Source organism: Convolutriloba macropyga, chromosome 3 (genome assembly GCF_964194025.1).
Source record: "Convolutriloba macropyga chromosome 3, txConMacr16.3, whole genome shotgun sequence".
Lineage (NCBI taxonomy): Eukaryota > Metazoa > Xenacoelomorpha > Acoela > Convolutidae > Convolutriloba > Convolutriloba macropyga.
Genome location: NC_134470.1, coordinates 66,651,804 through 66,678,196, shown reverse-complemented (window position 1 = coordinate 66,678,196; position 26,393 = coordinate 66,651,804). Strand labels below are relative to the sequence as shown.

Genomic DNA, 26,393 nt, shown 5'->3' with positions numbered 1-26,393 from the left:
AAGAGAATCCCATATACACCACTATGTTTGTTTCCCAAAAAATGGTTTATTCTACCCCGATAGAAAAACAATTCATTCGACACTGAAATGCTATTTTTATTCCAGTTATCGGCAAGTCTTTAGTACTTTTGATATCACTCTATGTCTTCATTACTTTCGGTATCACTCTGACGCATTTTTCATTTAACTTTGAGTATTAAATTGCCGCCAATTGAGTTAAGCTGCTTGAAATTGTGATTGAGAGAGAAGTTTAGATCATGCCAAACGCAAAAAGTCAAGGGCGTAAAAGTCACTCGAAAAGTCAAAACCGTCAAGCGAAAATTTTGCATAAAAAAGACACACACGTATACAATAATTGCTTCTCTACGAGAGCAATTAAACAACAGCAGCAGAAGTGAAATAAATTATCAAGCAATGGCTTCATCAAATAATTGAGCTAAGTCAACTATAACAATAAATTAAGCACAGAAAACACAAAATTGTCTTTCAGTATGATCATTAAATTGCTTTAACTTTCATGTGATAGTCGAACAACGAGAATTTTAAAACTATCTTGAAGCAGAAGAGAATCCCATATACACCACTATGTTTGTTTCCCAAAAAATGGTTTATTCTACCCCGATAGAAAAACAATTCATTCGACACTGAAATGCTATTTTTATTCCAGTTATCGGCAAGTCTTTAGTACTTTTGATATCACTCTATGTCTTCATTACTTTCGGTATCACTCTATCATGTAGGCCGGTTTCATTGCAGTAGATCTCAAATATTGAAGTAGCTTGGTTGCCATCACAGTTGCTTTTTGGAATAAGATACTGTTGAAATTGTTGTCCATTCTCCGCGCTTGCTCTTTGTGACCCACACTTTGGTCAGACACTTTTGAACAAATACAGACTTTGTTTGAAGTCCGAATCTACCCAGCGACCTTTGTCAGCAGTTTCGATTGCCTTTTTGAAGACTTTTTTAGCTTGGAACATCTCCTCAGTGCCCAATTTCGCGTCCTGGTAGGTTGCGAATTTCTTCTCAGGACGGTTGAGTTCCTTCGCCATTTTGCGGTATCGGAAGAAAAACATACTCTTACAAACTCTAGACACCTCCGGCTTGGCCTTGTTTTTGGAGGGCGAATTGGGTGATACCTGTCCGGTTGCTGGGTTGATTATCTCGACCACATTATCCTGATGTGCCCAATTCAGCGCCAGCAATGGAGACTGCACAACAGACGTCACACAGTTGTCTCACAATTAGATGCCTTCTTGTTATCTTTGTTTAAAAAATTCAATTCTCAGAAGCCATTCATAGCAGCATAATGCAACTACGTGTTCTGACGTTTCTTGCTCTATAAAAAATTTTAACTAGCCCAACATGCTACCACCTACAACGTTAAATGTCTAATGCTAATTTACACCAGTAATAAGGAAAAGAACCTCAGACCTTATGAGGTTCTCAAATGTCAGCATTTTTGCAACATGATAGTCTCCCCTACTAGAAATTCTGAAATTCCGCAGTTTTAATTTTCTCATCTCCTAAGCAAATATCTTAATAACTCACCGCCACTAGCCTTGCCGTTGACAACCTAACAAATTTGCACAAAGCTGTTAGAGTATTGCCGCAATAACTAAAGTCGAAAAATCGCGACAAAAAAGATTGAAAAGTTTTTAAAAGACAATTTTTATCATTGCATGAAAATTGTTCACTGAAAGTCACTAGTTTGGCAAGCTTCATCGTCAGCAAGTACTCGCTACTAACTGAACAAAGAAACTTTTGCAAAAAATCAAGACAACCCTGTTCTCTGGCCAAATCAATGCTCTTTATCTGACTGTGGGTCGTTCTTCCCACTGGAGGGTGGACGAGTAAATAAGGGTGGGCCAGCTGACTGTTAAGGGCAACTGAGTCTTGCCCACGACAACAGATGGCACGTACCAGTGCACTGTGGTTGTACTTGGCACCTAAAAACCACGCAATACTTTGCTAAAACTGCTTATCAGGGTGAATATGGACGAAACAACCGATCTCAATACATTTGGGACTGTGAACCTTCAAGACTTTCAAGCGACAACTCAAAGAGTTCACTTTCTTCATATCTTTTTGAGTCAACGCCCGCTTCTGAGAGGAAAAAAATGAAACATAACCGAAAAACGTCGGGCGAATTGCTCTCAAAGGACTGGCGAGCACGCTGGGTTACCGGTCCAACGATGAGCAGGGAGGGGGATTGGAGGGTTGAAGTGGAGGGGGCGTTGGGGTTGATGTGGGGGGGGGGGGGGGAGATTAAGTGGGAGGAGGGAGGTCAAACTCATCTCTAGAACCGCCCTTCACACAATAAATTTATGTCTCCAAAGAGTTTCTTTGAATCGCATACTTTGAGTCTAGTATCCAATAAGCTTTAAGAGAACTTAATGCCCTCTGGGCGCTAACTGTTTATCCAGTTTATGACGAAAACTCAAAAGGGTCCAATATAATTGCTTCAAACTTTGTTCGAGAGCAACTAATACAATCTATTCATCATCATCATCATTATCATCATGATAATGATCATACTGACAGCTTTTAAAGCTCTTCTCGTCCTCCTCAAGAAAATCTCAATTCACGGCTTGTAATTCCTAATTAATCCCTTGATTTCTTATCTTAAGTGACAATTTTTCTCGTGATTTTTCTCGTAAAACGAAGGCTTGCTTGTGCTGTGCAAGACACAGAATGTTCCCATATTCTCCTTAGAAAGCATATGCTGTATCATATCACCATATCTGAAATCATACTGCAGAAATGTTTGTCCTAAGTTACCTTCAGTTACCCTTAACTTATTGATAAATATTATCAAAAGGGTGTGTTATTAGTACACCAACATCAAGCCTTTCTTTTTCAATTTTCTCGTGTAAATGCATGTTTTGATTTTGCTTCGTCAGTTCCTCCTGTTTTTGTCTTAAACTTCTTTAGGATTTCATAATTTTTAATAATTCAACGATCCATTTGATGGCTTTCAATTCAAATTGAACTGTTTTTGATACTGATTGTTGTTCAATGGAAGTACATTAAAGTAAAAAAACAACAAATATCCGGGTTGAAAAATCAAGAATTCAAATATAAATTATAATGTTAATGTTCTATCTTGATAATCGCAAATAAACCCAAGAATCATGAAAAAGAAACATTGAATACAAATTTATCACCTGGCACTATTCAGTGAAACTCCCAGAACAGACAAATCATAGCCATGTGAACTGGATTTACAAAAAAAACATTACTGTACACTGAAGAAATTGCTTTCGTACTAATTGTCTCAACCATTTATTTTACTTGGCTAGAAACACCAGCCAGAAAAACTTGTCTCACTTTTTTCAGAACAGCATCTCTTTATATACGTGTTAGCTAAAACGATGACCAATATTGCCCTATCGAAGTCAAAATTATTTCACGCAAAATTGTAAAAGCAGCAAAAGAAGATCACACGAAGCAATGATCTGCTTGACGAATCAAAAAACATAGCAGAACAAACCTGAATCACAAATAAGAAAAAGAAAGCAAGAAAAAATTATATCGCAAACTACCAGGGAAACTTGATTACAACTAATCTTTTTTGCTATCAATAAAGCAAAGGAGCCTGTACAATGTAGAAAACTAAATGTAAACATAGCCGGTAAATTGCCGGCAAATAGCCACCGTTGACCCGCTTGACGCACATTGGGATTGAAACAGAAAAGCAAAAAAATAAGAGATAGAAATTCACAGAACTTTTCTAAGTGTCATTTTATTTGGTGTGCAAATTCTGCATAATTGGTTAGATTTTAAAATTTCACTTAATTAAGCTTAACACTAATGTCAGCTAGCAATCGCTTTAATGAACCTCGATAACCTAATGCACTATAACTTAATGACGGGGCTCAATATGCCTATCCTATTTCTTTTGATCTTTTGATTTTACTCTTTGACTCTTTTGACTTTGACTTTATTCACTACATTGCGTAATTCAATATTAGGAAGAATTTAAGATACATTCAGCATAAACAGTAAGTGAAGTAAGACAGAAGTCAAGCGTGAAAATCGTGACTTATGTAAAACAAAAAACGTGATCAAAAGGTTCAGCGAATTAAAAAACGAGAGCGCTTAAATAATAGCCACTGAGAGGCTGACGGCGGCTATTAGAAACAAAAATTTATAACTTCGAAAAAATATTTTTCAATTGAAATTGTCTCCTCCGATGAATCACAAACTTAGACTAGCAAGGCTTAAGGCCTCAAGAGAGCTGCGAAGCCACTTATTGCCCTCCGGGCTTTATCTGTGTATCCCGTTTGTGAGGACGAAAAGTTAAAAGGGCCAGACAAAAATTGGTCAAGCAAAAAATCACATGAAATAGAAAGACCACAGGACTAATATAATTGCTACAAACAATAGCAAATAAGCAGAGAGACTCTTCAGTCCTAAAAACAGATAGCTATCACTAGACTTCAGTTTGCAACCTCACCTTAGTTCTGAAAAAAGGAGGGCACCTAAATAATTTCCGTTTGGGTAGCTGGCGGCAGCTATTAGTTATATTTTGTGCAATCAGAGTATTTCCAAACATCATTTTGTAACAATCATTTTTAACTATCGAGCTAGAGATTAAAAACAGTAGCAGAGGTGAAATAAATTACAAGTAAGGACATCATCAAATAATTGACTTCAAAAATCATGAAAATGTGTGAACAGATCTTCAAAAAAAGATAGCGCCCCAATACCATTCAATTGAATTGAATTGTAAAAATAAGGAGACCGCCTAAATACTAGCCCTTGAGAGGCTGACGCCGGCTATTAAAAAGTCGAACAAAACAATCCTATGTTTGAGCTCTTGTGGTATCAAAGCAGTTAGTAGATGAAGATAAAAACAAACAAAAAATATTAGAAAAATTAAAGAAATGCAGATAAAAAATTATATAAATTGTTAGAACAGTTAACTACAAGATGAAAATTCAAACAAAGAAGATTAACAAACCAAACTGAGACCTGCCAATTAATTGTGTTTTGGACAGACTGACAAAAATTCCATCAGCCGGAAAACCAAAAGATTGCCGTTCTTTTTAATTAAATTTAATAAATTCTTTCTGAATAGGCTAAAAAATTAAAAAGAACTGCAAAGAACTGGAGCACAAGACCTATTGTTTATATCAAACTGTTTTCGTTAAAACTTTAGAGGAGTTACCAACAATGCGACGAAGAACGGTGAAATGGAGAAGAACAGGTCCGGACTTCAGAGGAGTTACCAACAATGCGACGAAGATCAGCAGCTCCGGACAGACAAAAGAGAGAACAACAGGTCAGGACAAAAAGCAAATAGTCTGATTTGAAAAACAAATTACCTGGATCAATGCTTTGACTGTGGATCAATGCTTTGACTACAAATGAAAACACCAAAGACTGCCTTACAATGACATACAAGTCTGCCTTACAATGAAAATGAGGATAGCTATCAATGATAACTAAAAATTGTCAAATATTTCTTCAGTGCAAATGTTTTTGAAGACAAAAATAGTGTATCTCACGAAACGATTCACGCAATTGCAACAAACAAGTTTTTAATAGCAGTTGTAAAAATCATATAGCGGAGAGACAAAACATTAACATAACCGACTAACATCGGATGAATTGCTCGCAAACAACCTGCGAGCGGTTGGCTTCGTCAGTAGCTAGCTAAAAATTAAGGAGGCTAGCTTTAACTTAATTGATGGGACGTGAGGTGAGCGCAGAGGTGGGGGTTGCACTGGGTGTTGATGGGGGCAACGGTGGGGGGGGGGGGGGTTTGGCTGAACTGGGCCATGATTTGTGATGAACTGGACAACAGGGGGTGGTGATTGGGAGGGGGGTGAAGTGAGGTGGCGGAGCTGAGTGGCGTGGGAGAGGGGTGAAGATGGGGGGGGTTGTAAGGGGCCAAACTCTCAAACTCTCGGTACCTCCTTTCATACCATTAGTATAGGTCTCCAAAACAGTTTCTGTGAGTCGCATACTTGGAGACCAGTGAGCTGAAAAGCTCTCTGGGCGCAACCTGTCTATCCCGTTTGTTTTTGAGGACGAGAAGTTAAATGGATCAGAAGAAAATATGGCCAAGCAAAAAATCGCATTCAAAAAGACTACAGGACAATATATAATTGCTTGAAAATTCATTTGAGAGCTATTAAAAAGCAGCAGACAACACAGCCCACATGACTGAAAACTCAGTTACCTTTCCAACGTTCAGATTAGCTGGTCGAGCACTTACGCAACTCGTTGTCCATTACCTCTTCAGCTTCGGTAAGACTTAATGTAAGCCCCAAATTAGACTACAAATCCTTTTTGGCTAGACGCCTTTCAATTGACATAATCGCAATTTATTGAAAGATCTATTAAAAAAGAATGCGCCCAAATAAAACCAAATTATATGGATTACAAAAAGTAGGACCAACAAAAATGACAGCTGAGGATTTGAATCTGTCCTTGTCAGCCATTTATATTATTTGTTTCATTCGCATTTTGAATAAATTTCTACAAAAACAAATTTAACAATTGCACAAAATGTGATCAATGTTTCAAAACTTAGGGTTGCAAAAAGAAGTATGCTATGCACAGTCAGCACTTCTTGACTGTTGCTGAGTTAATTTCGCATGCAGACAAGCTATCTCTAGAACACAGAACTTCTCTCAATTTTATCTTCATAACTTTCGGAATCTTCTAAATTTCATGAGCAATTAAACATTATAGACATATTTTCTCCTATATACATTCAACAATTAGTAAAACGAACCGAACAAGGGTAAGAAAAACGAGTGAAAACGTCTGAAAACAGGATTGAAACTCTTGCATTGATACAAATGACTGAAAATTTACCAAAAACTTGTCTCAAAATTTTTTTCATCAAAACGCAACTTTTAATGAATTCAATTCTAGACTGAGATAGTGTTAACAAAAAACAATAATTATTGGTCCGAGTTGCCCTCTAAAAAATGCAAGCATGAAATAACTGAAAAAAAACTAATTTTAGAAAATTTTGATCCAAGTTTAGGCTAAATTGTGGCCAAAAATGGTGGCAAAACTTTTCTAGGAAAACAATATTCTTGAAATCTAATTTTGAAGTGAAACCGTAGACACAAAGTTTAATGTTGATACCACACACGCTAGTATGGGATGTCCTCAAAAACTCTCTGAACAAAAAAGGGGGTAGCATAATGTTTTCCCACTTTTTAAATCAAATATATGAGAACAAAATAAGAGGTGGAACTCCCTATTAAAATTTACATATCGTTATGAAAGCGGAGAACAAATACCAGCTATATAGCAGCATATTCTACGGAGAGTGGGCATGTTAGTAAGTTCTATCTAACCAATATTAACAGATGTGAGGTACACTGGGTCCATGAAAGAAGAGAGGAGGGTGCCCTGCAGACCCAACACATTCCACTTGAACAACTTGTCACTCGATGAGGCCACCTAGAGACAACCGAGACATAACAATAGAACGTTTGCGTTGAGACTTTTAATGCGGTGTATCACGATTGGCCAAATCAGATGGTAAAAAATTATTTAGCAATGGATATATGTTGCAAATACAATTACTCACAAAAATGACTTAAAATGCAATTAAAAACTTTGACTTCTTCTTCATCAAGTATCTTGTCTGTTATAGATATTGATTGCAACTTTGGAGAGTTCTTTCCACGTTTTCCGATTTCTCCTAATCGTAGGATATCGATGGGTGAGGCAAGAACTCGCTGCATGTACGAGCACAATTCATGTTCGTGAAAAATTCCGGGCAAAAGAATAAAAAGATTCGACTTTGGCTGACAGCGAAATAGTGAACCATAGTTTCTAGAATTCTAGTCAAATTCGGAGTGGAAAATAATGTAATTTGGTCACTTCGGATCTGAAGTGGCTGGACTGACCTGAAACCCGCATCCGGCTTTGTAGACATCCCCAGATACTTTAGACCTGAGTCCTTTGTCCTTCACAAACACTCGACCACTCTTCTGCATAGTTCCAGGGTAGTGCTCTCCTAAAACAGACAGAACCTCAAACTCCGGGCGCCACACATCTAACAGTGAACTATTTTGCCAAGCCTGTCAAACAATTTTTGGATAATTTGTATCTAAAACACTCCTCAAAAAATCAAAACATTCACTAAACCAAGACCCAGGCCTCCAAATTAACTAATAAAAACTGAATCATATAGACGATTTACTTTAATTCCATCAAATTTCGGTAGAGACTAAATCGACTAACCGGAATCAAAGATGGTTAATTGTAGCTGATAGAATCACTAAGCTGCCTAATAGTCAGTTAACTCCTGGCGAATTAAAAAAAAACTGAGTGACTTAAACAAAGAACTAAGGGTCTTAAAATCTTGAACAAAATCCCAAGGCTTAGCGTCTTTTTGGGTCGGTGACTGGGCTATTCTGGTAAATAAAACTCAATTTCGCTCCGCGAAATAAAGTAGCAAACAGTCTAAACGAGTGAACATAAATCGCTCCGCGAAATTATAAACTTTAGGTTATAAGTAATTTCTAGTGCATTTTAAAACTCCTTTTCGCGGAGCAAGCACATTGCATAGAAAACCATTTAGACGAGCTGACAATCGTGGAGTAGATAAACAATGTAGAAATTATGGACACAATTGGTCAGCCAAACTCAAACAAAGTTATGCAGTAACCGGTAAAAATGCAGCCACAGCAGTCTAAACCACTTCGCGAAGATATCTCGAAAAACGTTATTTCAACTCATTACAAGTACACAAACAAGGCGTGAAAATAACATCAATTAGAGGCCGACACTAGAAGACTCTAACGAGAAAAACAAATAATTGCGTCCAACAGTACGATTTGAACTATAGTTCATAGGAAGAAAATTATATTGCACAGATTTCGAATCAGGCAGATACAGAAATTTCACGGCAAAATAAGTCAATAGTTAGACAAACCAATTGATAATTGCTGTAGGATTTTGGAAACGCTTGCTCTATCGTAAAAAAGTCCCTAGATAAAAACAATCCGAAGCGAAATATTCTGAAAGAAAAATTTCCAACCAAAAAGATAAACACTTGGAACTCTCAAAACACCTTTAAAAACAATGTTGGCAAAACGTACAAAATCCGTAGTAGTAGCCGATGAACTACTACGGTCAGAATTGTGGTCAGAAATTTATTCGATAACGTCGGCATTCGCATTACCCAACAACCACTTCCGACGACTAAAACCAACTGCGTTGCAAGCCAAAGCCCAGTCAAAGTCGAAATAGCAAATTAAATTGACAATCACTTATTAGCATTGGAAAATCCATAAATGAGACTCTGAATTCAAAGTTTTACAAAATCGACAGAGCATATTACCCAAAAAGTTCCCATTCACCTTCAACCAGAAGTCAAATTCAAACTGGAAAAAAATTACTGAACAAGTGCCATAAAGAAGGGGCCAGACTCTCAACGTGCTCTGATCCAAATTTCGTCTAGCCAATCGAATCGTAATCACAGTCCAAGAAGATGAGTCAGTCAATTTAGCAAAAGTCAAAGATTCTCAAAACATCTTTCCAAAAAATTATTATCAAATGTGAACTATCGATTCTCTTATCTAAACAATAGCACAAAATCTAAGCAAACGCACCGCCAGAGACCGAACAATTTGCGTCATTCAATTTGGAATGCGCCTACAGCCAACATAAATGCAACCTGATAATTCGCCATAGTCCTGTCAATATTGTAAGCGGCGATATTACAGGCACATTTACGAATAATTGTTTGAAAAAGTTGAGCCAGCTAACTGCAAAAGAATGCAGCGAACATTTCTACGTACAACGGAAACTGACTTTTTAAACTAATAGACTCTACTGAACAGTGCGCGACACGCTTTTTGTTATAGGCAAATAATTGACGTGAATTTGTGCTGCGAAATAACTCTTTAAATATCCAGAAACTCAAATTAGAAATAGTTCCGATTTAAATTTGCCTATCACAGAGCGAATTGCGGACGCACTTATCAATGTAAATGATTCAAATAGCCATGAAATCAATACCAGTCATTCCAACAAAAAATGGCCTCAAAACAGCACAAACTGAAAAATGCTTTCTGCCGAAATGAAGAATAGTGTTATATATTTGCTTTGTGTGGCTTTAAATAACCAAGGTTAATTCTTCTTGTCAGAATGTTTTACTTGTGCTGTTTTTGACTGTAGTAATAATGCTTTAAATGAGTGAAATAAATCTCCAGCCAAACTGTTTTCCTGTTTTTCTATATTATCATAGTCATAGAATGCGGAGTGGTCTGGCTACTAAAATTCTAACCTTAGCAATCAACGGGGGTTCGCTGCCTAACTTGTCAGATATTTAAGCAAGGTTTCAAAACTGGTTTTTTGGAGATAGTGTGAATTTGAATTAACAATATTAAACCAACTGTTTTCCAATGGATTCGATTTTTGTGTCCCTTTTCCTCTTTCAATTCACCTTTATTTTCTTGTTGTTCCTTTTTTATCCCCTTTCTTTCCGTGCTGTTCTCTCTTCTCCGTTTTTATCTGCACTGCTTTCCTTTCCTTTTTAGTCCAATCGTTTTGCTCAGTGGAAATCCATTACACTGGCCAACTGGTTGAAACTGCCACGTCCTTCTTGTAAGCAAGTGCAGTTTCTTTTATTATAAAATTTACAATATTGCTGCTTCATATCAAATTACTGCAATAATCATGCCTTGAAGAGAATCATGCAATGAAAGAGAGAGAAAGAATAATATGAACCGTTCTATGATGAACGTTTTTCTCTTTTAAAAACCACGGAACTTTTTCTTGTCTTGCTGCAATGCCAACCACAACTTTACAGCTTGACTTTTTTATTAAAACAATATTTGAAGAACATGCAAAAGATAAATGAGATTATCTATGAAATTTATATATATATATATATATATATATATATATATATATATATATTATATAAAACTGAATCAGAAATTTAAGCCATTCCAATACGTGAGTATACGTTTGGAACCTCTGGATAGAGTTCGTTATGACGAGTTTGTAGAATTCTTGACTCTGCTTCTGGAGCTGGTAGCTGAAATTGTCGCTCGGGTATAACGACACTTTTTTTGTGAATGCGGTGATCTGGATGTGACATTAAATAGTCGTAATCTTCTTCAGAGACTGCAGCAACTGGTCTGGTCTTGATTACTTGTCCTTCCAGCATTATGCGGAACAGAAATTTGTTATGGATGGAGAGCTTCTTGTGGACCAGGTATGCGCAAAGGATATGGAGGGCTTGTGATATTAAAAAAGAAAGTAGTCCATCTGTGAGTGAAAGCCTGATCGTGGTTAAGCCTGACATATGTTCCGTCAGCTTTGCTCTCAATTGTTTCATCTCAAACGTAATCGGTTTCTTCAACGCTCTGATCCTCACTGGGTTGCTTTTCTGTTCTTCGGGAAGTCGAATTAGCTGTTTTTGTACCTCCTGAAATAAGGTTATGCGGGCTGTTGCTATATCGGGTAAGTGAGGAAACTCATCGAGTTCTGGGAAGTCTTTAAACAAGTCGTGTAAGGGGCTTGGAAGCTCCAGGCATAGGTAGGCTTGAATTCATACTTCTTTCCTGTAGCTTGTATTTGGAGTGTGCACACGTTACCAGCCACCGACCAAAACCTAGATTCCTGGCTTTCTCTTTAAGTGGCAGTTTAACTGGTTTGAGATTGCAGTTTTCCATTGAACGGTACTGGTCTTGAAGTAAGAGTGCCGCCAGACATGTTGAGCTAGTCTTTTCCATTGCGAAAGTCTGTTCACAAATAGTGTGAACTTTTGAGTCCACACATTTTTCTACGTCGTTCTTTGATACCGCCGCGTTCGCACTTTGATCGTCTGTTGTCGCAATGTATTGCTCCTCGAGATCCCATAGATTTGCTGTACCATCTTGCAATGGCATTGAGATTGGTATCGCTTCGTAAACTTTGAGTATGGTTGACTTAGATGCAAACGGTACAGAGAACGTAAAAATAACACCGGCTTCATCTGATTCTACCTTCAGCAGCAGTTTGCTCTCATAGTACTTGAGTATCTCATTCAGAGTTATAGCCAAGGTTAGTCTGCTTCAATTTTCAATTTCATTTGTCATGACTGCAATAAGAATTTCGTGCAATATTCCCTTTGAAATAATGGACAGCGGCAGGAAACCTTTGACCAAGAAAAATTGATCGCAGTTTCTTAATGCGTGCACATTTTCTCAATTGCCAACATCTGCCCATGGATAGTTTCAAACTTTGCGTTTTGAGCAGTTGTAATATCTTGTTGTTGTTTTTTCATATCGTTGATTTCTTCTCAGAGTACAAAGAATTTGTTATCTATTGTTCCAGCTGCTTCTTTCCATCTCACATTCATTTCGTTGACGTAGTGGACTGTTGAGGGGATTGCATTTCTGTTTTGACTCCCGAGCTCATTGCAACCACCAAGGATTCCAAGGAAACAAGAATCACCCGATGCGAGTCCTAGACGAAGGCCCATTATACCCGCACCAACACCTAAAGCCATTCCCATTTTTCGTTTTTCTCTTTTTGAGCTCTGCTTGGGTGACAGAAGAATTCTGATTTCGCTGATCAAGTTTCTGAGGTCGCTTCTGGCTCTATTATGTTCAGTCTGCGTGATATTGTAATTCCATTCGGCTGATGTTGTTGTGATATTTATTTCAGTGTACTTCAGTTGACAAAGTTCGGTAGGAGCGTATCAATTTTTTGATAGGGATTGGGCTAATACATTGAGGTACTTGGAAAGCGTTGCGTTATAGGGTGGAAAAGGAAGAACAAATTTAACATTTGTAAATTTCTCTGCTACCAACACTCTGCTGAAAATTAAATAAGATGCCGGACTGCAATATCTGGTTATCGGCTTTGCTAGGAAAAATATATGGGTTCAAAACAATTAAGAGAGGGATAAGTGTAAATTTGCGATTAAACATTGCCAATAGAGTTGTGCAAGTGTGGTGGAATTAGAGGGCGAATCAAATGTGTTCAGGAATGTTTATTGGTTGCAAGAAATAATGGCGCTGTGAGTTGACGAATTTCGTTTAGCTCGTTGAAGTTAGGAAGGTCGGAAATTTTGTCTGGAGTGTATAGCTGAAGCCAAAGGTCTAACATTTTTCAAGATTGGGTTATCCCAGTTACATTCCACTAATTGTAATCTCGAGGGAAGGACTTGGATAAGTATATGAACTTTTTCTTCGTGCGATTTGAAGTTTGTGGTTATGAATTGTTTCACTGCGACGTTCTCTTTAAACAAACTGCAATTGAAGGAATTCATTAGGACAGTATTAAAATTGATTGACGTTGTGGAACATGTGAGTGCTGGATGGTATAGGATGCTCAAAATGAAATTTAAGTGCTAGGAAAATCTTTGATGTGGTTTTGACGATAAGGTAACTGGAGTTGAGTCGGCAAGCTGAAAAGTTGCATGATGGATTGAGGTTTTATCATTCGCGGGATAATGATGAGATTTGAGTTTTGTCAGTTTAAGGTTTATTCGAATGAGCATTTTCTTTAGTGTGATTTGTTTTGCTAATTTTTTTGCTGGGATTGAATTGTCTAGTTACTTTTGCGCGCGGTTGAATATCGGAGAAGAATTAGCGACAAGTGACTGATTAAAGCGCTTGTGCTAGAATGTAGCTGCTTTTGTCTTGACAACATTAGTGGTTAGCAACCTTGTTTGGTTTGGTTTTGGTGATCATTATGAGGGGATTGTATTGGGACGCAGATGTTCAATTACTTGGCTTATGGGGTCTTGTAATCAAACGGTTGTCTTTATTTTGGCGATTAAAAAAATGTGTGGAGCCAAAACATTGGTAAAATTCAATTTTATGGTCGGTACTTGGAGTTCAAGCTATTGTTCAAGTAATAATTCGTACCAGGTGTTGACTCTATTGGGGGTTTCCACAAAGCAATAAAATTGGCATGGCGTCAAAACAAACATCGATATTCTTTAAAAGCAAGTAGTTCCGGTTTTTGGTTTCAATAAGATTTGAGTTTTGTAGACTTCATTCTGATGTCGCGTCGGATTGGTCGGATTGGTAGGTGATCAGCGTCGGATTGGTAGGTCTTATGATATTGTTGAAATTGCTTCCTTTGTTTTTAGTCAGGCGTTCAGGGCTTCTAGTGGCTCCGGTTGGGAAGAATAAAGAGTACTTAGAATCGAAAATTTTCAATCGAAGGAGGGACCAGACTGTTCCTCTGTAGCTGCTTGCTTAACTATTTAAGGTGGCGTCAAGTTAAACAAAACAACCCAATAGAGGGAGGTTCTATGGGTAATACGGGCGCCAAGAGGTCGACTATATTTGACGGAGTGCGCTTATACTGTCGTCAAAGTGTCTTGGCAAAATGACCTGATAAGTTGATATTCTAGATTCGAGAATCAAAGTTTTGAAAATTTAAAATTGGGTACTTTTTTCAGAAAACAATGTGCAAAAACGTGTCTGTGAAGGATATGGCAAATGTTGTGGCCAAATGTTGCTCGTGGGGACAACATTTTATCAGCAAGGGGAGCCACTGTCGTTTTCTCCGTTTTGGGAGGCTGCTTGTGGAGAGCTTGACACAGGTTCAAGCTCATCTACAATTTTGTTGAGCACCCTGATTCCAGGAGGCTGCTGCCTAGCCATTGGCGTATTTTTCGGAATCTGGTGCTACAATAGGAAGTGGGCTCTATGTCGACGTGACAGAGCATAATTGGAAAGTAGATTGATTATAAATCGGCATTACGATCTAATTGTACCTGTTTAAGGACTAGTTGATTAACGGTTGCTAAATGTTTAATTCACCGATTTGAGAAGTGTTATTGACTTCATTTTTCTTATTTTTGTTGAGACTTGTTTAAATTTAATCGAAATCGTTAGATGTTTTGACTTTAACCTGATTGAATTCAAGTTACCCGCTGTGTATTTAAAGATGAAAATGTCTAGATATAGTTGGTTTTGTGAGCAAGTGATCTACAAAATTGTTCTTAAGGTTATAGGTGTGCAATCTGTAAAGTTTGGGTTTAGTTGGGTTGGTTGGTTTTGAGGGGGGTACGAAAGCCTAACACCTTTTTGCTTATTTTAAAATGTGTTTTCATGAGTCTTGTCATGTAATCTCTGGCTAAGGCGGTTGTAGTTAGCTTAATTATAATGGCTTTTTAGTGTGCGTTAACTGCAGTGTTCAATGCATGTTTTTGTGCGTGGTGGTTTTAAAACATGTAACGTTTGATCATTTTTCCATTGATTTAACTGAACATGATATTTTCAGTTCGAAATGTCTCTGCTAAGTGATATGGTTGTGGCTGGGTTCTTTGAAGAAGAAAGCCTATGTCAATTTGCTGAACCGATTGCTGAAATCAGCAGACAAGACCCTGGACTGCCAGCTTTCACCCCATCGAGTGATGGAACTTTGGTCTATCTGGAGCCCGGATTTTATAGCGATATCTGCCTCTCTAGTGGCATCTCGGAGATGTATTTGCGGTTCAAAGTTGTGGGCGATATCGAGAATGATACAGAGTTGCCAGGGAGCGAATTTTTTGAACGAGTAGAGGTTCGTGAGGGAAGAGGGTACTGCTTTATGATGATAGGAGCATACTCCATGGATGATGCATTGACGGCGACAATTGGGAACTGGTTTTTGTTGCCGCAATTTCAAAAAGAATGGCCAGTTTACCATTTCTGTATTGCCTGCCATGGATGGCTTCCGTTGTTGGTTCTTCTGGAGGACCGAGCAAAGTGGACTGCAATCCACCAGAACAGTGAGAAGTTTGAAAGACTTCAAAAGGGCGATCGATCGTGGTACAATTCACGGAAATTTATTGTTCCATGTTCAGAGGTCCGGACAAGCGGTATCTGTCCCGAGTGATCGTGCGTTCTGCCATTTTACTGTACTGGCAGAGGAAGCAGCTGGAAGTGTGACTCTTTCTCTTGGAATGAGCAGTTTTAACCATTTGTACACTTTTTTTTGTTCCAAAAAAAAATCTTTCTTCACTTGTCTTGGGTTATTGTGTCTTTTGTCATGAGGCTGTTTTAAAGGTGTGCTTAATCTGTTCTCTATTTAGAACTGAAATTCCTGGGAAACCAGCAAGTGGGTTCGAAGTCCCTTAAGCTTAGTTTGCAGAACAGAAAAAACTGTTGTCGTCATGGAGATTCGAATAGATATAAAGTATGCAATGACATAAAGATTTTGGTTAAAGAACTTAAAGATAGTGGTACTGGCGTAATATTGCCAAATTCTGGCTCAATATCAAAGAGAAAGTCCGAATCAACAAAGAGAGCCAAGCAGGAGGTTAAAAACCAAAAAATTGAGGCTATGAAGAGATCAAAGAGTGGAGGAAGTAGGAAATTATCAAAGAAATAGTGCTTGGATGTTGTTCTCATTTAAGCGGTTGCATGTGTAAGCCGTTCTTTTCGCTAGAGCTAGTGCTCTAGTGCTTAGTTGTTACTTTGATTCATGTGCTGTAAATGACTTGCAAGTTTCTAAATATTTTGAATGTGACTAATTGTCTTTATTTATATCGAGGGTGGTAATTTTAGTGCCTTATATCTTTGTGAATACTAAAGTTTTTCAAAATTCCATCTACAGTTCTTTAGATAATAGTTATGACCAGCTCTACGGCAAATTTCACGTCGCTGGGAGTTTTAGATTTTTCGGGGGTACCAAAGTCTGTGAAAATGACGGTATTTTTCTTCATTGGGGTCTTATAGTTCTGATTGAAATTTCGGTTATTTTTACTGCTTAGATTGTCTTTCTAGTGCTCTAAAGGGTCAACTAGTGCATTCAAAAGTAGTAAAAGTCTTTTCTGATATTGGTGGTGGTTCAAAAGAACAATAAATTGCAAAACTTTGTTGTTTTTTTGGCCTAAAGTGGTATTTTTTTCAATTTTCTGTTGATTTTGACCGTTTATATCTCTTAAGCAGCTCTATCTTTATGTTGTGGGGATTGTTAGTGGCATGGAATACTGGAAATCTATTGTGGCTTCAAGTGCACGCTGCTTTTACTATTTTTGCGGCACTTAAGATAGGGAATTACGATCCAAAAAAAGGAAGGATTACCGTTTTCCTTGAAAATTTAGGTACAAAAATTGAGTTTTCTCGACTTCAAAAACGAAATTCAAAATTTTGGCCCGAGGGATTTTAGAGGAGGTTTTTACCTATCGAATCATGTTGGTTTGGTCCCTAAATGTTGAAAAACAAAAATTCACGTACAGTAGCAAAAATGAAAATTGAAGCGCATATTTGCAATTTTTCGAAATTTCTTCCGAAGTTTTTTATTCTTTTCGCGACTTTTTCCATATTTTTGTGGTTTTTTTTAAAAAAAAAAATTGAACGACAACGTTAATGTTTCTTTCAAAGACGCCTGTAGGTTCAAAGTGGCTGAAGAGAATCATCAGAACTTCGAAAAATGTTAACAGACTCACAACAGTTGCGTTATCAAGGCTGTCAAATTTTTCACAACCTTGTTGGTAATTTCTCCACTTTGAGATAGAAATTGCAAAAAATGGCCCGAGAGATTCAAGAGGAAGTTTTTCTCAATCCAATGAAAGCCTTTTTGTTTCCAGAAAGCGAATAACAAAAATTCACGTACAGTACAAAAAACTAACTTTGTTCTTTTTTGTTTTTGAGTTTTTGGTTTTCTGCTTAGGTTTTTTCTTGTCGGGCTCCTTTTTGCGTTTTCCGGCTCTTGCGTTGTCCCCTACGTTTGTCTATGCTTGTGCCTCTACTCCTGCAGTGCCCTGTACCATATGGTGTCAAATGTTTGTTTATTTTCAGATAGAAATGACAAATACAACAAACTACGAAAAAAACGATCAAGACTTTTATTCAAGAATTAAAGATTCAAAACCAAACTGTTTCAATTCAAAAATTCAAGAATTGTTTCATCGGATAGAGAATGAAGATTTAATGCAAGATTTAAATATAAAACCGTTAAAGATAGTAGAAGACGCAAACTTTTCTTTATGCAATAGACCCTTTCCAAAAGAAGCGTTTGTTGTGCGTGGTAAAGCTGCCAACAGAATTTGTAAATTAAAAGATGACGTCAGCAAAATGTGGAATGGAGGAGATGTCAATATCGAAAGTTTTATGAAGAAATACTCGAAAGCTGAGAATGCCAGAAACGAGGGAAATGGATCAGAAGGTTTTGAATCAACAAAAACCGTTTCTTTTCAAATAGAACGGAATAATTTACAATTAGAGCTCAGTCCAGAGTAAACTTTAATAGCAACTGATTTGCTTGTAGCTAAAAGTTCATGGTTTACAAATGCCCATATTGAATTTGGCGGGGCCGACTCTGTAGCCAAATTAGTTAGTGGATGTAAACTTTGGATAATGTCGCAATCTGTCAATACCAGCAGATTTCTTTTAAAGAAAATGACTTTCAATCAATTGTTAAATTTCCCCATAGTCAAACCTGGAGAAAACGTACCAACAAAGTACAGAGGTCTTTTTACCATGTCGGAAAACGTGGAGATTTAATAATTCAGCCTTCCCTCTTTGCCCATTGCGTGGTAACTAAAGAAGACAGAATATGGGCGCTCGTTCATGGTTGGGAAGCAATCAACAGAAATGACATGAAATTGGGGAGAACAATTTTTGTTTCGGTGTTACCTCTTCAGTCATTAAAACTTTACTTAAAAAGCATAAATCTGTAGATGTTGTTCGTCGTTTAAGTAAAGCGCGAGACTGGAGAACGGCTGTAATGAAGATGTCAAAAACAGAAGATTATAATTACTCTTTGCGCTCTTTTCTTGGATTTACTTATACACTTATTGAATATACTTATTGGATTAACACTCCTCTCATCTGAGCGCTTTTTCTATTGCTGACTATAACCTTTTTGTAAGTTTCGAAGCGAAGGAAGTCCGGAAGAAAAGTGCTCAAAAGTTCAAAAATTTAATGCAGTTCAAAGAAAGTTCCAGAAGAGAAGACAAAGTTATGAAGCAACAATTAAATGTCCTGAACGAATTTCAAAGTTTAACTGAAGATGAAGAAATGACGTTTCATTTCTTCGAAACGTCATTTCTATAGCCGATGTTTTTGAAGATTGCGAAAAAGTTAGAAACTCTTTTCTCCTTAAAGTAATTTAGACGACGACGACGAACAAAAAGCAATGATCAATGATAACGAATCGAAAGATGAACTCAACATCAGCAGCGACGAATACATTAATCAAATCAAGAGTGAAGCTAAGTCTTCACATTCCGGATGGCGACAAAAAAGTCATTAAGTCCCTTCAAAAAGGTGAGTTTTCCTTTCTTGGCTTCGGGTGTGGGTGGAGGGGGGAACGGGGCGCGGGGATGGGGTAGTTCTTTCTACCAGCTTTTTTTTGCGCGCGTTTTTTTTTGTGGGGGGCTCTGTCTGGGCATGCCCTAGATTTTGTTTTCTAAGAATTTTCAGTTAGCTTTTGCTAGTCAAATGACGCTAGTTTTTGTGCGTTTTTTTAAGATTAGAGGCTCCTTCTTATCGAAAGAGTAACCGGAGCAAATTAATGTGGAGTCTGTTTTGCAGGGGTGATCAGTACCTGCATTAACGGACTAATGTTTTAAATCGTTTATTTTCACGGTCGTTTCTTGTTCTTTTCGGTTTTTCTACACTGAGTGGTATTTGAAAACCTACTTTTTAGAGCATTTTGAAAATAAGTGTTGGTGCGATCTTCATCCAATATATGGCCCTACACTAAGTGGTAATTGGGATGCGTTTTATTTTTTTTTGTTTATTGATCTCCGGTGAATAAAAACTTCGCCTTTCTTCGGCCTTTGGAATCAAATGTTGTCTGAATGCCTGATATTTGTTTTTCTTTTTGATTTTGATTACTCTTTGATGCACCACAATGTGCCTGAGCCTGTGAGTTTTGTGATTCCCATCTGGGTGCCTTATCGAGTGTAGGTAATGTTTTTGAGTCAAGAAACTCTCTTGATGGTGGGAAATGGTCATGATGTGTTAGGGGTGGGGGGCTGTCAATAGATGAGTGGTCAGATTCGTAAAGTGGGTTTGGACATAGTCCTAAGTTTCCCTCTGCATGACTGCTGTCAGTAGTAAATGAAGAATTCATCAAGTCTGGTACTGGGACTTTAATGCTGCGTGATTGATAAAAAAAGTTCTAAGCAACTTAATTCGTTTTCTTTCATATTTGTATCATCATTTTCGTGAGGTATTGTTACATCATCAAAGTCGATCAAGTCGTTCAAGCAAGATTCGTCATATGTTGCAGTGTTCTTGACAGCCTGCCTCGGTGTACTGCATTGCGGCTGCTCGTTCAGTTCATTTTGCCACTCCTCTGGAGGATTGCTTCTGCTGGTGTCAGATAAAAATTCGTGTACTGACATACTGTCAAATGAAGATGATTGAGCTACTGAGGTTCCTGTGTCATATGCAGGCACCTTGAGGCAAAAGAACGCTCCGCATTCAACATCCTCAATCGGTTCTTTTTCTGGTTGTATTGAGTTGATTGTCTTTTCATCGTAAATTATTATCGCAAGATCAGTATGGTAAAAGGTTGTTTCAATCATTGTCTCCACATCTTTCCACATGAGGCTACGCGTTTCGTCTGCAATCTTTCTATTGCTCTTTCATGTAGTCCAAGTTGCTGCACTTGAAACTGGAGATGTTCCAAGCATGACCTGATATTTTGTGGGAGGTATGGTTCAGTTGATTTTTTGAGCAAATCAAACTGATAATCCACCGGTTTTCAGATTCATCGAAGTACAGAGACGTTTGTCCGACACAAGAATTTTGTCGACTAGATTGCCATTTTAGTATTGGATGTTTTTGGAAAACGTATTTTGCAGTTTTACTATTGGGTTCCATATCCAAAGAAATCCAATAAGCAATGTGTGTTCCTGAATCTTTGATGCATCCAGTGTGCCTGTCGAACGCCGATTTTCTAAGGGACCTGAGATGTGCTGCACATTGCTCACGAACTGCTATCATCCGGTCTCCTGTTCGCAGGATGTATTTTGGCTGTGTCGTTTCAGGCTCGGCTGATTTTTGTCTGAAATTATAGTTTTCGGTGTCAATGCTTTCGGATGTTAACATTTGATCATTTGTTGAATTTTGTCCTACAGTAAATTCTCCGCTCGAACTCGAGTTCTCATTCAATTTTGACAACCAAGTATCACCAATTTCTCCTTCGGTTTGATTTTTTTTCACGCTGTCCTCGAATTGTACTTGTCGGTGCTCGCTTTCTGTATTGAGCTCCAGAGAAGTTTCACTGTAACTGTCAAGCAATTGTGGTTCCTTTTCGTACTCTTCAGTGTTTGGATCGGCTTCGAATTTTGATTCATCAATCTCCTCTAAATCATTTACACCATATTGACGTTTGATGGGTCGCAATCTCCCATGTACTAGACTGGTATGATTCGTAGCAACTTTCCTAACAATGTAATTACTGTGTGTTAAGACCTTTTCAACTCTGTAAAGTGGCAACCATTTGCTTCTCTGCTTTTCGAAAGATGTGTTTGGGTTTGTCACCTTTGTATCTAGTATAAGACAATACGAGTGCAGCTCTAATGGTGTGGCTGCGCATTTGCGGTCGTAGTATTTTCTGTTTTGATGATATGAATTGACCATATTTTGACGTGCTGCCACATAACTCGGACATTCAATTATGCAGTTTTGAAATGTAGTCATAATGGTTGTTTGGATGCGTTTTACAAGAAGTATTGAAACGGAGGTCCACAGATGTGTGAGGATCTCTGCCATGAAAGAGAAAAGATGGTGGGCAACCGATTGCTTTATGATATGTGGTGTTATGAGCAAAGATGGCAACATCAACGTAATTGTACCAATGAGAAGAGAGTTGGTTTTGATTGACTTTCAATGCTCTTTTGAACGAGGCGTGGCTCTTTTCTAAGAGGCCAATTGTTGCTAGGGAAGTAAAATTTGAGTCGGACATCATTTAGCATCTTTCCGATAGCTGGATGACTTTTCTGTTTATCGTTATGGAGGCCAAAACAACAGTTCGTCTTTAAGGTGAGCTGGTACGCAGAACTGTAATGTAATGACTTTACCTATATCATTGAAAAATTTTCTGAATAAAACGCGCTTTTCAATCACTAGCCGTGGAAGCTGTTTAGCGTATTTTCTTTGGCACGAAGTGAGTCTTTCTCTGTCGATTCTTTGTTCACCTTTTATCCATTTAATGGCAAGCTAAATATCATTGTCCTTTAGCTGTTCTTCGATTTGGTTGATGTGTTCTAGGTTCGTTGTGAGGTCAAAATTGTCTAATGGGTTGCTCTCGTTGAGGGCTCCAATTTGTGGACGTATTTGTTCTCTTGAAATTGCTATTGGAGTTACTTCATTTTCAGTTTCTATTTGTATCAGCGGTGAATTGTCTGAAGGATAGAGCGATGTAATGCTTGGTAATTCAGCTTGCTCTATGTCTACAGAACAAGCAGAATTATCAGGAAGCTGCGGATCCATGCCAAGTTCTACGCTTTTGAGCGGTTTGGCTTCTGGCTCCCCAGATGATATGCGCAAAGACATCAAATGCAAAATGGACAGCTAGGAACTCTTTTGCAAAAATTGAAAGCTTAAGTTGGGCTGGTTGGAAAATTTTTGATCCAAATGTAACTGGACTGTAGATTTTAACATCTTTGCCGGCTTTATTTTTCACGTAGTCCTCTATCATCAGCACAAATCCAGCCGCATAGTAAGAAGAATCTGCTAATATTACGTACTGGCATCCGGTTTTCGGTAGTCTCAGTGTCATTTGGCATATTCTTTTCAGCTCGTTCTTCAGTTCGTCAAAAATTTCACGGTGAATTGACTCAAAAATAAGATCTTGGTCTTTGTGTAGTAATTTGTAAAAGGGTAAAAGTTTTTCGGAAAGCTTTGGTATAAACGCTTTATAGAACTGAAGGAATCCAATGAAGCGTCGAATCTGTTTCTCTGTTTTTGGAATTTGTAAGTTTTCCAAGAATTTCGTTATTTTCTCTTCCGTAGGTTGAACTCCTTCTGAAGTAATAGTCTGTCCCAAAAACTCAATTGAACCTGTTCCAAACTCACATTTGCTTGGCGACAGTTTAAGGCCAGCTTTTTCTATGCATTCGAATATACATTCCAGGTTAACAATCATTTCTGGGACACTATTCGATGCAGTTCCAACATCATCCAAATACTGAAAACATTTATCAGTTATGATGCATGGGTCTAGTTTTTGTCACATAAAGGAACTAAATGTGCTCACTGCTCGACTCAAACCTTGCGCTAGTCGGAGAAATGCGTATGTGCGTGAAGCAAAGTTGAATGCGAGGAGCTCAATTGAGCGCTGGTCTGCCATTTGAAGAGCAAAGTATGCCTGGCTACAGTCTAGTTTGCAAAAGAAACTTTTTCCCGCTAAATGCGCTCCTGCATCTGCAAGCGTTGAAATTGGGAAATTTTTGGAATCGTAATCATGGCGTAACAGATGATTGATTTTTCTCAAGTCGATGAGAAGGCGAAGTTTTCCACTAGGTTTGCGTTGTGCAAAGATAGGTGAAGCATATTTAGAGAATGGTAGTGTAGTTATGATTCCATAGTACTGTAGTAAGGCAAGCTCGATTAACAGCTCGTCGCGTATGTGAATGGGTGTGCTTGGGCTCTGGGAATATACAGGTTTGTCATGTTCAGGTGTGAGAAGAACTTTGAAATCGTCGTTTCTGCCTACATCCAAACGGTGTCTCGCAAATATTCTGTGATAATTTTTCAACAGCTTTTCTATTTGTGTCCTTTCAGAGTTTGAAACTATCGATTTGAACCAGCTAAATTGAGACAAAAACTTTTCCTTTTGTTCTGTTGAGTTATTAGTGTTCAGTCGCTCCATTTGTTGAAACTTTATTTATGAGTCGTAAATTTGCTTCTCAATTCCTGCAAGTGCATCCGGATTTTGGCATGATTCTGGTGTTGGGAACCAGAATAGCGACTTATTGCTTGTTGGTGCTTCTTCATTTTGGGCGGAGGCTAATATAGTTTGACTTAATAACGAATCGCATGTACTGTCGTCTGTCAGGCTAAGAATCTTTGGATCTATTGGTATGATGAATTTAGCTTGATCTGGTGTGATAACTTCAAATTCAGTCACTGTTTCATTGGGAGACAGTTCAACTGGAACTTCTGACCTGTTCAGTAGGCCTAAATACAAGTTTCCTTTGTCGTCGGGTCGGACGTTTCGATTGCGCTAGTTATGCTTACATCGTATTTACTTTCGAAGCTTTTGAAAGGTTCGATTAGTCTGGTTACGTCTCTCAGCTCAGGGCCATTGACACAGCTGACAATAACTAGATGAAAAGCGGAAGGAGCCAAAATAAAAGTGCCTTGGAGAACTAAGGGGAACTTACTTTTGGCTCTGTTCTCAATTTTTAAGTCAGAAGTATCATTTTGAAGAGAATGGATAAAAAATGTGAAGTCCGAGAATTTTAGCAGTCTGCGTTTGCAACCTACTCCAACATTGTTTTTGTCTAAAAAAAGGAAGGCCTAATAAAATGTCGTTCATATCGGGTAAAATTAAAAAGCGTTCAGTAAATTTTTTGTTTCCAATATTGAATTTGATATCGGCTTGAAAGAGGACTTCGACTTTAGATCGCGAAGCAACCGAGACTTTGTATGATGGAGGGTCAAGTTTTTGACAAATTGTGGAATAACTGGATTCTGAGATAGACTCAAACATTGAGTTTGACATGGCGCTGCAAAATGCTCCGGTGTCAATAAGTGCTCTTCGCTTACATTGAGGAGAAAAAATAAGTTTAACAAAGAAAGGGCGTGTGACATGCATATTTAAGTCATTAGAGGATAAAGAGTCCTCATCTGAAGAAATTGTAGAAAAGGATGCAAACTTGTTTGTGGTTGATTGATTGAGGTTTGTTTTTTTCCGTGGTTTGGTTAGTTTTTTGGTTGACGCGGAAATGGAATGCTTTCTCCAACTCTCGGGGCTGGTCTTTGCCAACATTGTCCCTGAGTATGACCTCTGCGTCCGACGTTACGGCATATATCCCTTGCTGGTGTTGGACTGCGTGGATATCTTCTGTCCGACTGGGAATTTTCTTGTGCATACGAACGCGGGTTCCTGTACGAATTTTGATATTGGTTTCCTTATTGACGAGGTGGTGAACTTTGCATTGCACGGGTACGCCATATTGCTGCATATGTAGGCTGTTGCTGTCGTTGTGGCTGTGAAATCAGTGTCGCGGCAATCGATGCGGAAGCTTCGTTGATTCTTGATTTAAATTTGGTCATATTGTCTACAAATCTGTCGAGTTTTTTGAAGAAAGCGTCTTCCCTTTGGTTGGTGTCCGATTGCAAAGCTTTGAAGGAAGCAGGGTAGCTAGTTTCGGGATATGTGTCAGAGACCCCCATTTCTGTTTTGATTCTGTCGCATAACTGGTCTACCGTTTCAGCGGCTGGTGCGTTCAAAAGCTTGCGTTTATATTTTAGCGGCATTCTTTGTATGAACTTCTGTTTTATCCGATCGGTCCTCTCCTGAGCTCTATTAACTCCTGCGGGACCATTGTCCGGAAATGCTAAGTCCACTAGTCTTTGAATTGCAACTAAGAAATTCTCAGCTGTTTCTTTGCTTGGATCAAAAGTTTTCTCGTTGAATGTCAAGACATGGAAAGCTCCATTATCGGTGTTGTTGTATCGGCGGCCCAATCTTTCCATGAGTTGATCATAGTCGTTTCTCGCTGCTTCCGGAAGGCCGTTAACAAATCGAAGAGCACTCTCAGCTAAATTCATTCTCACAAATTGTGGTCTTAGAGCATCGTCAGTTCCTACTAGTGCTACTGCAGAATCTATGGAGGAGCGGAAATCGTCAAACGCTTCTCCTAGTTTTCCGCTGAATTTGTCAACTTTAATGTATGGCTGTATATTCGCTGCCATTCTAATGTTTTTTTTAAAAATCTTGCAACTAAAACCATGCAATGAATGATTAAAGAGTCTACGACTAATAAAAAAGGCATATGAATTTCACTGCTTTTCACAAAATAAAATAGAGCATTGTTATAACTTATCTGCTGAAAAATTTTGTATGGGCTCTTGGATGTGTCCGCACTTGCTGTTCAACGAGTTGTCACTATCAACTCCTTGATAAGAGGTGAGTAGTTCGTGAGAGATGTCATCCTGCATGAACTGCTTGCTTTAGTCGTCCTTGGGGTCAATCAGAGATGTCCCAGTGTGAGATTTTCAAGTCAATTGTTTGTTCTTCTTTTTCTAGTTGAGAAACAATTCGTGGATATTGACCAAATGTGATATGAATCGTAACGAATTCATTTTCGCGAGCCTCTTCGATCAAGTAAGTAAGCTTCAAAGTTCTTTGAAAATAATCAAAGTGTAAGATAGCAGTTGGGCTTGCTTGTCATTTGTGATTATTTTTATATCTCGTAGTTCTGTATTAACCGTGAAACTGTATCTGTTGTAATCGATTTGTGGAAAGTAAGCAAGAAGAGAAAAAAATAGGCCGTAGAAATTATT

General features: G+C 38.2%; 1 protein-coding gene across 1 annotated transcript in view; it reads right to left on the bottom strand.

Annotated features, from left to right (window-relative positions):
• Window positions 1-387: 387 nt before the first annotated feature.
• LOC142337220 (adenosine deaminase domain-containing protein 1-like) overlaps window positions 388-26,393 on the bottom strand; it is an 87,613-nt gene continuing 61,607 nt past the window's right edge. Inside the window, exons 8-11 of the mRNA XM_075386357.1 lie at window positions 7,881-7,990; window positions 7,323-7,428; window positions 1,786-1,946; window positions 388-1,211 (exon numbers count right to left, since the gene is read on the bottom strand). Coding sequence (XP_075242472.1) covers window positions 870-1,211; window positions 1,786-1,946; window positions 7,323-7,428; window positions 7,881-7,990 — 719 coding nt within the window. The 3' untranslated portion in view covers window positions 388-869. The remainder of the gene's footprint in view (window positions 1,212-1,785; window positions 1,947-7,322; window positions 7,429-7,880; window positions 7,991-26,393) is intronic.